The sequence below is a fragment of the Lasioglossum baleicum genome, chromosome 6 (assembly GCF_051020765.1).
Source record: "Lasioglossum baleicum chromosome 6, iyLasBale1, whole genome shotgun sequence".
Lineage (NCBI taxonomy): Eukaryota > Metazoa > Arthropoda > Insecta > Hymenoptera > Halictidae > Lasioglossum > Lasioglossum baleicum.
In genome coordinates, this window is record NC_134934.1 from 10,363,583 (window position 1) to 10,375,822 (window position 12,240).

General features: G+C 51.0%; 1 protein-coding gene across 10 annotated transcripts in view; it reads left to right on the forward strand.

The window, feature by feature from the left end:
* Positions 1 to 10,696, forward strand: part of LOC143210030 (PDZ and LIM domain protein Zasp) — a 49,804-nt gene extending 39,108 nt beyond the window's left edge. For 9 of the 10 annotated variants that reach the window (XM_076426459.1, XM_076426461.1, XM_076426462.1 and 6 more), the window contains 5 exons: positions 5,443 to 5,593; positions 6,714 to 6,900; positions 7,111 to 7,231; positions 7,337 to 7,452; positions 8,483 to 10,696. In XM_076426459.1, the coding sequence (XP_076282574.1) occupies positions 5,443 to 5,593; positions 6,714 to 6,900; positions 7,111 to 7,231; positions 7,337 to 7,452; positions 8,483 to 8,560 (653 nt within the window). In that variant the 3' untranslated portion in view covers positions 8,561 to 10,696. Of the gene's footprint in view, positions 1 to 5,442; positions 5,594 to 6,399; positions 6,482 to 6,713; positions 6,901 to 7,110; positions 7,232 to 7,336; positions 7,453 to 8,482 lie in introns of all 10 variants that reach the window. The other variant, XM_076426463.1, reaches the window with a different exon arrangement.
* Positions 10,697 to 12,240: the final 1,544 nt, after the last annotated feature.

The following is a 12,240-nucleotide window of genomic DNA, read 5'->3' on the forward strand; positions in this document are numbered from 1 at the left end:
GAATCTCGAACTCGTGCTACGACCAGCAAAGCATACCTTTCCTGGGTCATAATTTTTTCTTTTCTTATCTTTTTTCAGCCGGTCCATCTTTCAACCCGAAACCCAGACCCTTCTCCCTTACGTTCGCATGAATCGGTAGCTCTCGACTGCGCCGTCGTCGTCGTCCTTGTGCTGACAGCCGAATCGAACGATGTCCGATTATATCTATATTTGATTGACAATTATTATATTCACGGTTCACGATCTTCCCTCTCGCTGTCTCGAACATTGTGATTCGGTGCGCGTACCCACGCGAACCTTCAGCGTTCTTAGAGTCTCTCAGAGTTCCTCCACGCCAGAATTATCTGCCCGCTCGAACCGACCGGTTTCACGTTTCTTTCTCCTCGCAAGAAATTCGCTCGTTTAATCGGCCACCTCGTGCGCCACGTTGCTTCCAATCCGACCGGATAACTTTAAACGCTCCGAGAGATAGGTTCGAACTTTTGTCGAAATACTTTTACAGTGGAAGTTCCACTGATATTTTACGGGCGCATCGATTAGAACTTCTTTATTGCTCGCAATGTCCAGGAAGATGAAGAACAATTTCGGGAAATAGTTCATTCCATGCGAAATCGATCATGGGCCTATGTAAATTTACATAGGCCTGCAAGAAGTGATCGATTTCGCATGGAATGATCAAAGATAATTTGCAAATGTTTAATTATATCTAGCAGTTAAAGGAAAGCAACGACGTATTCCGGTCGTTTCGACCGGACGGTAGTTCCAGCGTAAACGATTATATCCGCTGCAGCCGAATCACGTGTTCCGGGATCGGTAACGTCGTGAACCATATCGACGAGTGTTTCCTCGCAGAGTGTTGAGAAATTTGAAGTGGAATTACGAAATAAAGCGACAGCCAAGCCGAGCAAGCTCTTCGCTCGATACATGTTGTTCCTTCTCTCCAATTTCATGTGACAACCGCGACGCACACGTCTTCAAGTTCCTCCGAAACAGAGATATACATAATCACGAATGAAAACCAAAAGCGAATCCAATCGCTGCCTCCGTCGTTTCTCGCGTTGGAGCTTTCGAGGGGAACTCGGAGTCGAGATGCTAACGCTCGGAGAGCTCGTGGCCAGATTTTCGGGGCTCGAGGACTTTGCGCGTCGATCGGACGCGACGTTTGATCGTTGATCGCGATCAATCACCAAGACAAATGCGACTGCTCACTCGTAACGCTTGCCAACATTGCTAGAAACGCGTTCGTCGATCGACCGTCAACCACGAGCTTCCGCTTCACCGACGCTTTCTGTCCGTTCAGAGCCATCTTACCTTCCGCGACGTTCACCGCCGTTAATCGCTCTCTTTTCTCGTTAAGTTGCGCTTCTTTTCATTTAGGCATCCTGGACGTGCCCGCGACCCACCAGTCTGACAATGAAACATAATTCGCGACAGACGTTAAGCTCGGATCGACGAGACTAAATCTGGGATTAGACGCGAGACGGATCGCGGGCACGAGCCGCTCAATGTGCTTCTTACTCACGGCTGATTTCTTTGTTTTTTTTTTTTCGTTCTTTCTAACTCGCCCCTGTGTACGACCCGAAACACGCCCTGTGTTCTATCAATCGTCGCCTGTCTGTCGTCGAAACGTGTCGCATGCCTTACAAAAATCTTGTTCCGTGTTTCTGTGTTTCTGTGTTCGTTGTACGTTCGATCCCGCTTTCGATCGTGTCCACCGTCTCGCTCTCCCTGTCTCGTCAATCCTTCTCCATCCTTGTTCGACTCACGTCCGAATCCTAGAAAACACGACAGAGACTGTCGAAAAGTCCTATTATTACGAGCTGATCGAGGAGGAGACGAAAACCGATCGGCGAGCCAGCTCGGTCAAGTCGAAGAGCCTCGCGTGGCCACCGGCGAAACCGATCGAGGACATTACCTATCCCACCGCGAGTCCTTTGTACATCGACCCGAATCCCGCGCTCGACAGAAGGGGTAAACCGGCGGTGAGAGAGAAGAAGGCCTGCATCGAGGCCTGCGAGCGGGCGCTGAACAAAAAGAAACGTGCCGAGAGCACAGATCGAGAGGTCGAGAGAGTGACCAGGCATTGGGGTAGCTTCGAATACGACCCGATGGATCGGATCAGCTGTCCGGGGCCAATGTACAGGAAGGTCGAGCTGGTGGAGACCTCCTCGAGCTCCGCCGATCGGCAGTCGAGAACTGAGGCCATCACTTCGAGGCCAAGCTCGACCGACAGCGTCAGAAGATCGTTGACGCCGACGAGGATCACGCAGCCGATTCCGAAGCCGTGGACGGCCACCGTGTCCACGGGCGGCAACCTCTACGAGCAGAGCTACGCGACAGAGCCGACCAAGGTCTGCAAACAGTTCCACCAGAAGGAGATCTGCCAGCGCGAGCGAATATGCGAGAGAAACCAACCGTGCCGCGAGGAGCACCGTTCGTACTCGTCGAAAGTCTGCCGACGGGAACAGACCATCTGCGAGAAGCCTCCGCTGCCGACACAGCCGGCGATCAAGCAGGAGGAGTCCAAGGAGGAGATCACCGAGATCGACAAGGAAGTTACCGACCTCAGATCCGCGGATGAGATCGCGGGAGAGGACGAGGGCGACGAGAAAGGCATCAGCGGGGAGCACGACTTCATCACCGAGACGTCGGAGGAGGACCATGACGGGGTGCACGTGAAGAAGACGATGACCTTCGAGAAGACCGTGGAGCCGAGGAGACCATCACCTGCGAGACCTTGCACTCCCATGATCGAACAGTCCGACGAGAGTTACACTAGAACCACCAAGACCCACGTCGACAGGGAGGTGAAGGAGACCGAGGAGAAGACCGTGGTCGAGTCGAAGGAGGTTGTGACGTCCGCGGTGGACGTGCAGCAGATGCTCGAGAAGGCTAAGCAGGAGGAAGAGGAGAGAAAGAGAGAGGAGGAGGAGGAAGAGAGAAGGAAGCAGGAAGAAGAAGAAAGGAAGAAGCGAGAGGAAGAGGAGAGGAGAAGACGCGAAGAGGAAGAGCGTAGAAGACAAGAAGAAGAAGAACAAAGCAGCAGGCACGTCACCTTCGAGGAGGAGATCGTTGAAGAGGTTCGCGAGCAGCCTCTGGGAAGAACCGTGGTGCGCGAGGAGAGAGTGACGGAAGCGGAGAGCGACACGCCTGGTCGCAAGAAGCTCATCAAGGAGACTTACGAGGAGATCACTGAGGAGGTGCTGGTCCAGGAACGCGTCCGGAGGAAGGACGTTGAGGACGAGCGCAAGAAGAGCCTGCGGGAGCAGGTGGAGGTTCACCAGAGTTTGCGAGACCAGCAAACGTCTAGGTCGAAACAGGTTTGCAACAAGTACGCGGCGACGCCGGAGGTCATGGAGACCAACAAGAAGCACGTGCAGTTCGTGAAGCAGACCGACACGGGTCCGAAACCGATCCCCCATTCCGCCATCCAGAACTCCACGCCTAAAGAGTGGAAGTCCGAAATGGTGAACGCGTTGACCACCGCGCCCGATCGACCGTTCACACCTTGCAGCACGTCCTCCAGCGTGAAGGAGGTGTACACGGAGGAGACTATATACTTGGACCGTAGATGTAGACCGAAGCCTCCGCCGAAGGAGGACGTGAGGCCGATCTCGCCGTTCCAACAGGCGTTGATGATCGCCCCCGAGCGTTCCTACACTCCCCTCAGCAGGGAGATCGGACCGGAAGACAGGAACGTAGGAAGCAGACCCGGGACACCGGCGCTCTACAGCGACAGGGGCAGCGTCTACCTTCCGCCGTCCGATATCCTCTACGGCGAAGGCAGAGCGAGGGATCCGCAACCACCTCCGTCTCCGGTGAAGCCTCGACCTCTGCCGACTCCGCCTCCCGACTTCAAGCTTCGAGACGTCTCGGTGTCGCCTCGGCCGGCAACGCCCAGCAGCAAATGCATCACCGCCGCTCTGAAAAAGCCCGACACCATCCCCATTTACCAAAAGCACCTGGTAGCCACGAGGAAGACCGCGGTGGAGAGTCACACGTACCAGCCGTCCAGCAGAACTCCGACCCCCACACCGGGAAGATGCAAATCCCCAGCTATGGGACCACCCACGCCGCCTCCATGCTACGTGAAGGCGCAGGCCCCTCGGATCAGAGAGGATCCTCCGCCGAAGCGATCCGCCGTGCACTTTCCTACGAAAAAAAGCGTCTCTTATAAGGTCGACGAGGACACCGACGAGGGTCACAGACACGCGGAGTACGCGGCCACCAAAACAGTGGACTTCGACGAGAAACAGACCGACGATATGGACCGCGGACCCACGGACGCGGTCCACGCACAGTTCCAGGAGAAACGGCTGATGACCAGCGAGGAGACGTGCGAGCAGAAGCAGGCGGTGGTCAAGAGATCGCTCGAGGTCGTCGAGGACTTTGAGAGGTGCGAGAAAAGAACTCCGGCGAGGCCGCTGCCGGAGCCCAAAAGGAAACCGGCGGAGAGCGTGTGCGCGATAGGCAGAACCAGTCCGTCGAAGCCCTCGCTCCCTTGCCCTCTATCCTCGAAGACAACCAGCAGCTCGGCACAGCCCGTCTACACCAGCTCGACGGAGGTGCGTCACGTTAGCTACGGCACTCCTCCGGCTTCGAAAACTTGCCCGGAAACCGGGTTGACCGTCTTGCCTTGCAAAGCGCACTCTGACAAGGGCACCAAGGCCGGAGTGGTGGTGGTTCCTTGCGAAGGACCGAACACCTGCTGCAAAAAAGCGGGAGTCTGCGTGGTTCCGACCGCGGATCGCTCCGGAGTGTGCGTGTCTCCTTGCTTCGACGGCCCGGGCACCTGTGGCCAGCCTTCGGGCCAGTGCGGTCGAGAATCCGTCTGCGACTACGAAATCGCCAACTGCCCGGACTCCGGAGTCTGCGTGGCGCCTTGCGAGGACGGCTCCGTCTGCATCGCACCCTGCACCAAGCCCGGTTTACCCCCTTCGCTGAAGAAACTTCCCTTCCCGCAGATCCCGTTCCCCTACGAAGACCCGAATCCAACTCCAGCTCCAGCTCCGGCTTCGGCTCCGGCTTCCTGCTCCCAGAGAAGCTCCTTCGAACCGATCCACAAGCCTCGCACTAACCTGAGTGGGCAGCTCGCGCGACTGACCTGCAAAACTGCCGGCAAAGTACCCACCGTTCAACTGTACAAGCCCCAAGCTCAAGCTCAGGCTCAGCCGCAGTCTCAGTGTCAGGCACTAGCCGACACGTGCAAAACGCAGAGCTGCAGCGAGACCAAAAGCTACTGTTGCAAGACCCAGAGCTCTTCTTACTGCTCCACCCAGACCCGCTGTCAGTCGGGCAGCCAGTGTTCGATCAACACCCGCTGTCAATCCGGGAAGCGATGCGAGACCCAGAATGACTGCCAGGACGGTGTCCACTGTTCTCCCTCTAGAAATACCCAAAGTTTAGTAGACCCACCAAATTTGTCATCCCACCCGGATCTAGGTACCGGTGTCGGTGGCCTCGGCGGTGCCGGGTCCAAGAGCGGAACGTTCGCCGGCAGCAGCGCGCCGAAACGCGGACGAGGCATCCTCAATCAAGCCGGTGGGCCGGGATCGCGAGTGCCCCTCTGCGCTCATTGCAACTCTTACGTCAGGTACTCTACGCCTGTTCCTGTTGTTCGTCCGTTGCTCGCCTGTGTTCTTTTGTTTGCTCGTTGTTCTCTTGTTTAACCGTGTGCCCGTTCCTTTACTTGCTGGTTTGTTTGTTACTCTCGCGATCGCAACTCGTGAGAGCTTCCGGTCAACGTCGTCGGACGAACGACGAGGTGAAAACGGAAGATCGGGACTCTGGCGATCTCGTCCGAGAACTTGCATCGGTTTTGCTCCTGTGTTGTTTTGTTTTTACCGAAATTTACCCGGTAAGCGAACATGCTCGATTTTGGGCGGTAGGCTGTGCCAGCAGAACAACATAATTCCGAATAAGTTTCGGTTTATGCTGGCAGAGTGTGCTGTCCAAAATCGAGCAACTGTCTGCTCGAGCCAGGCCTGGCTGACTGGGTATCCTTCGGCTGTTTTACTGAATTTTCAAAGTACGCATCCGTGTGCTTGATGATTGTTAGGGGAGACCAGAGTGAGTTGATAAAATGCAATTATCCGGATACACACTGTGTATAGCACAATGCATTTATGCATGGATATTCGAGGTTAGTCAATTAAAGAAAGGTATATTGTAGCCTTTTCAACCTGTCCCGGTCTCCCCTACACAGTGACGAGTATACTCGACGAAAGCAGAGTAAGGCATGGTAAGGCACCTGTAAAATTGAAATAGACATTGAAGAAGGAACATCGCCATCCGTTTCCGACGAGTATACTCACCACTAGCATCGAAAGTGCCCACGATAACTGTATGATTTTGTTGCGACGTGATTAACAGTGTTCACTCTTTGCACGATGTTAACAGCTAACGGGGAAAATACTAATCGCAAGTCGAACGGTCTCCTCGTAAAACCAGTCTGCTGTAAAAACGACAAACAGTGCACAAGGTTCGTAATCCAATCGATTTTTCATGGGATATAACGCAAAGCAGAGACACTCGACCGTACTTGCCTGAAGTTTCTTAAGCTAGTCTGCTAAATGTTCACGGAAAGAATATGTTCTGTTGGTTTCCTTTTTTTGTCGATTGTCGTTTTCGTTGTGCTTGGATCTGCTTCACCTCGCCAAATCCGCGTGGAACGACCGCGCGAAAAAGTAATGGCGTTTGTCGCGCGTCCTCAGGGGGCCTTTCATCACCGCTCTGGGACAGATCTGGTGTCCCGAACACTTTGTCTGCGTGAACACGCAATGCCGTCGACCCCTCCAGGACATCGGGTTCGTCGAGGAGAAGGGACAACTCTACTGCGAGTACTGTTTCGAACGTTTCATCGCCCCGAGCTGCAACAAATGCAACAACAAGATCAAAGGCGTGAGTACTCGGTCCGAACACCCGAATCCAAACCGCTAAAATGTTCAGTTTCACCTAGTTTTCCTTTTTAATTCGTGGTATTGTGCGGAATTTTCTCAAACTTCTTTGTCCTTGCTAATTTTCTGAAAGCAGGTGGGAACTTCATTACCAAGTTATCTAACAATTGTCATCGATGTGTTAATAATACCGTTTACATATCCGGTGTTGCAGGACTGCCTGAACGCGATTGGAAAGCACTTCCACCCTGAATGCTTCAAGTGCTCGTATTGCGGCAAACTGTTCGGCAACAGCCCGTTCTTCCTCGAAGAAGGACTGCCTTACTGCGAAGCCGGTTGGTTCGATACCCTAAAACCGAAGACCGAGACTCGTTTCCCCGTCCCCTTAACCGACGTATAATCACGTTTCTTTTCCCCGTTTCTGTTTCATTCGGTTGCAGATTGGAACGAGCTGTTCACGACAAAGTGTTTCGCGTGCGGATTCCCCGTCGAGGCTGGAGATCGCTGGGTAGAGGCCCTGAACAATAATTACCACAGCCAATGCTTCAACTGCACGGTACGCAATTAGTGCGAGAACGCTTCTCGAAATAAACCGATCGATCCGAAACCGGGAAGAAAAGTCGAAGAAACGGCTCGTCGATTCGCCCGATAACCGCCACTGTTTCTTTGACTTTCGTTATTTCATTCTCGACAATTGCTAGTCGTTTTAAATCCTGAGGGTACAGATATAGTGGAGCGGTGAAGATCGAGGATAGCGACACGATAAACACGCGGCAAAATCAAACCAATAATGTAATTAAGACTCTCGCTTCTCATTTCTCGATAATGGGGCTTTTCAGTAGTCGAAACCGCTAGATAAAAGATCAATCTAGCCCTCAAAAGTCCTAGTTTTACGTTTACGTTAATAATAATGCAAATTACGCCTCGTAAACGTAAAAATAGGAAATTTGGGGGCGACTGTGGCCTTTTTTTCAGGGCGGTGGGGAAATGCCGTTACGCACAGCCCCCTAAGATGAAGTTCGGAGTGAAATTCTTTTGTGAGACGATGGTATATGGCTCCCTAATGATGCCCGCAAAATATTAGGTGTAATTGCTCGATAGTTTTAAAGATATAAACAATTAAAATTCACGCAACCTGCGTACACGGCTGATGGAACTTCGAAAACTTGAAAGTTTATTTGTTTATATCTTTGAAACTATTGAGTGACTGCATCTAATATTTTGCAGACATCATTAGGGATTCATATACCATCGTCCTTCCCTTGTTAGATGGAAATTGGGGGAACGGGACTACATCCCTACCCATACCCACTAAAACCCCACCGCCCAGGGCCTACTTTTCGTATTTAGGAGGCTAAATACTTTCGTATTTAGGAGGCGCTGCGGCCTAGATTGATCTTTTATCTAGCGCTGTTGCCTTATTGAGAGCCTTGCAATCCTTGCAATCCTGGAAGCGAGGGGCTACTTTAAAAAATCAAAGGACAGCTGCTCCACTATAATCTCGTACAAAATCCCCGACCATAAGTCCTGTCCGGGAGAAGCATTGCTTGGAGATAGTAGAACAGGTTTCCCGTTCTCTGTTGCAGATGTGCAAGAAGAATCTCGAGGGCCAGAGCTTCTACGCGAAGGGCGGTCGTCCGTTCTGCAAAAATCACGCGCGTTAGAACCGCGACTCGTCGAAGAACCCCGACGCACGACAAGCGAGGGAGACATTCAGGGCAGGGCAGAGAAGGACAGGGTTGGGGGGTTGGGGAACATGGAAGTCGAGAAAACAAGGGAAAAAGCGTTGAAAAAAAAATGTTGCGAAGAATACGCGTACCTTAGCTTAACGAGCACGAGAAATTCTTTCCGCACGATGTTATTTTACCGTGATTTCGTCTTCCTCTTCTTCTTCTTATAATTCTTCGTCTTCTTATTTTCTTCTTGTATTGACTTATTCGATCGACCGGACGTGCGCAACGTCCTCGGAAACGTAAAACAGACAAAAAAATAAAAACAAGCACTAATCCAACGAAAGAGAGATGGCGGCGCCGCGATGTGCGATCGATGGCGAACGATATCAAAACGGGAACGCGGTGTTTATTACGAACGAGTACGCTAATAGAAAACTAATTATCTCTATCGATCGCGGCCCGGACCTGCTCGACCGGACGAGAGAGATCGCGCGGGTAAGGTCGCGGCCGCGAAAAAGAAAAGCTCCTCGAAGTCGGCGACAGTCGTCGATCAACGAATATAGAATATATTAGAATATAGAGAAAGAAGAGAGAGCGGCGTGTCCTTCGAGGATCGCGTTTCCTCGCGATTCCGTGATCGGCCGCCGCTTGCTCGGTGCTCAGGATAATGCCGCTGCTAATCGTTGTGTACCGACAACGTTCGAGGCCGCGAACAAGCGCCGCGGACACCGAGTCGCGCGGGCGACACAAATCGTCGTCGCAAATTATATCGGATCTGTTCCAGTTCTCAGCTGTGCCTGGTATGCGACGCGCGGCTTGTTATCCGACTCCGAGCGTCGGGATATCAGCTGGGAAACGGAACTCTGGAAAGCGTCGACATTCCACGACTAACAAAACCGAAGCAGAAGGGACTCCGCGGCTTCCGGTCTCGAAGACGGACGGGTAGACGCGCGCGGCTAGTACCTACACCTCTCGGATACGCTTCCGAATAGCTTGAAGCGCGGAAAGTCGTATTGCCGTGGACGACGCGTCTGGAAATTCTATAAATTCTGCAAAACGATACAAGGAACGCGGGCACGCTTTCGACTCGCTTGGCTTTGGTCTCGCGGTCGGATCACGCAAAGGTCGCCCGAGCAATTAGTATTACTGGCGTTATCACATATTTCGTAGGGCCAAGGTGCATCCGGAGCGTCGTCACGTAAATGTCGGCCCCGGAAGGTACGAGCGATTCGAACGATAGATTGTCTCTCCGATAGAGAACACGGAGGAATCGGACGCTGGAGAGAGAATCTTTATCTTTGTCGCGTCCATCGCTACCAAAGACGGTCGCCCGTCGAGTCTCTTGTGCTCGGGAGTCGTTAATCGCGGGGATCGTTCGATGCAAGAAACATTGAAAATTCAAATGGGAATGTTGCTAGTCACGATTCGTCGGCTGTACTAATTGACGGATGCCCGACTCGCGGTCGTAGATCGCGTGATTAGACGACGAATAGGTTCCACGTCGACTAACAAGCGTTCCGCGGAGACACTTGTTACCATTATCGAATCGAGGAGCAGACCCCGGGGGGACCCGGGATTCCCTCGTGCATGCGAATTTCGCCGTAAATCATTCGACGCGACCGGAACGGGACGGAACGGAACGGAAGGGAGAACGATTACAACCGGAATCTCGAGATAACGGAGCTCGATTTCTTCTACCCGCGACGAACGTCCGCCGTTCGTCTTCTCCGATCGTTCCACCGGCACGAAACTTCGTCGGGACGACAAGAAGAAGCGTTCCGAAAACGCGGACAGGGGGAACGATTGTATTTTATATATACTCGTCTCTCTAATCTCTCTCTCGTTCTCGGAATACATACTTATGTTATAGACGTAGATTAAAACGCGATTCGAGAGAATCGGCTTCGAGGATCGAGAAACTTGCACTCTTTGATAGCAGTTGCCATATTATTTTAGACAAGGTTACCGATTTCTGTGCCATCTTCGCGGGCTCGTGGCAGACAGCTGCCGTAGAATTCGACATCCGCAAACCCGTAGCGCGAATTCGAACGACTGCTGGCTGAGAACCGCACGAGCCTCTGTATCCGTGTTACGTGTTGCTTACAATAAAATAAAATGTTCATGTAAGTCTCCTTCGCCTCGTGTACTTTTCTCTCCCCCTCTTCGCACCTGGAAAGAAACAAGCCGATTTTATTATTATTATTATTATTATTATTATATACGGACCAACAGGGCCGGCCATCTGAGGGTGCAGCTGATGCTATGCACCGGGGCCCCGCGATTGACGGGGCCCCAACACGATCGAGAACTTAAATAATCTAATTTTTCTGAAGTAATTAATGTATTAGCAAAAACAAAATCACGCATTAAGTCAAAGTGCATTAGTAATATACAGGATGAGTTTCTGTTTCTGAAGAAACAGAACACCTAAATATCTACGTTACTTTTCGTTGTCTTTCCATTTCAACTTCAATTTTAACTCTCCCATATCAACTTCAATTTCAACTCATCCATTTCAATTTCAATTTCAACTCTTCAATTTACACTAGCAAGTAAACGCTAACGTTTTAGTACGACAGTAATGGTGTTTTAGAGTTATTTAAATTGAAATATCTCCTAAACTATTAACTTTTCGACATATATGGGTTAGTAATTTTTTATAACGAATGTCCTGCTGCATCGTTTGATGTATTAAAAAATACCTCATTCCATTTAAAAAAATATCAATGACGAAAGACGACGACAATGATGAAAGCTCTGGTCGCGCGGATACTATTCTTCGATCAGATATAATGTTTCCAAGTTCATATGTTTAATATTTTCGAGTAATCATGATTTAAAATTGACATTGGATTGTTTGTCTTACTGCACATAACCTTAGAAATTTTATTTTTTTGCAAAATAAAACTACTGTTCTGCATCGATCACCGGAATAAATAAAATCCGCAGTAGCAGCGCTTGCTTCGACAACAACGTTCATGGTTTTTCTTTCGGACAGAAGATCGAATCGAGAGAAGCGAGGCGCGAAAACAAAGAACGATTGGTCTCGACGTTTCCGCGGTTAGGTTCCCGAAAGAAAGCGAAGGACTCGAGACACGTGAAGACCAGTGAGTAAACCGGAGGAAGGAAGTGGCTCTCTAGCAAAGGGATGGTTCCATCGATTTGTCATTAAAGTAACCTTGCGGTACCTCCTACCTCCGAAGCTAGACACGCGAAACATTTTTCTGGTGAGTCTTTTTCGCAACGGATACGTCACCGCCGCGGACTTCAATGAACGCTTCTCCGTGTCTATTAATACACCCGCGAGAATAGGTATTCCTAGGCGCGCCGATAGAACCATTTCCGGTTTTTCGACGGGCCACGATATTTCTGAATGACACCGTAAACAAACCACGGCTCGTGGAAAAGTACACAGTGGAGAACGCAACCTAATTGCCGCAGGCTCTCTCTATCGTTCGATTGAACTGAAAAACATTGGGTTGGCAAATAAGTTCGTTCGGTTTTTTACAGTGAAATAAATCACAAAAACCGAACGAATTTGTCAACCCAATAATTTCGATTTTGTCCGATGACGGTGTGTCTTTGGCCCGATGATATCGAGCTGATTTTTAATCCAGTCCAAATCCAGTACAAAGTGTGCTAATGTATTATTATAAGCACATTTCGTTCGT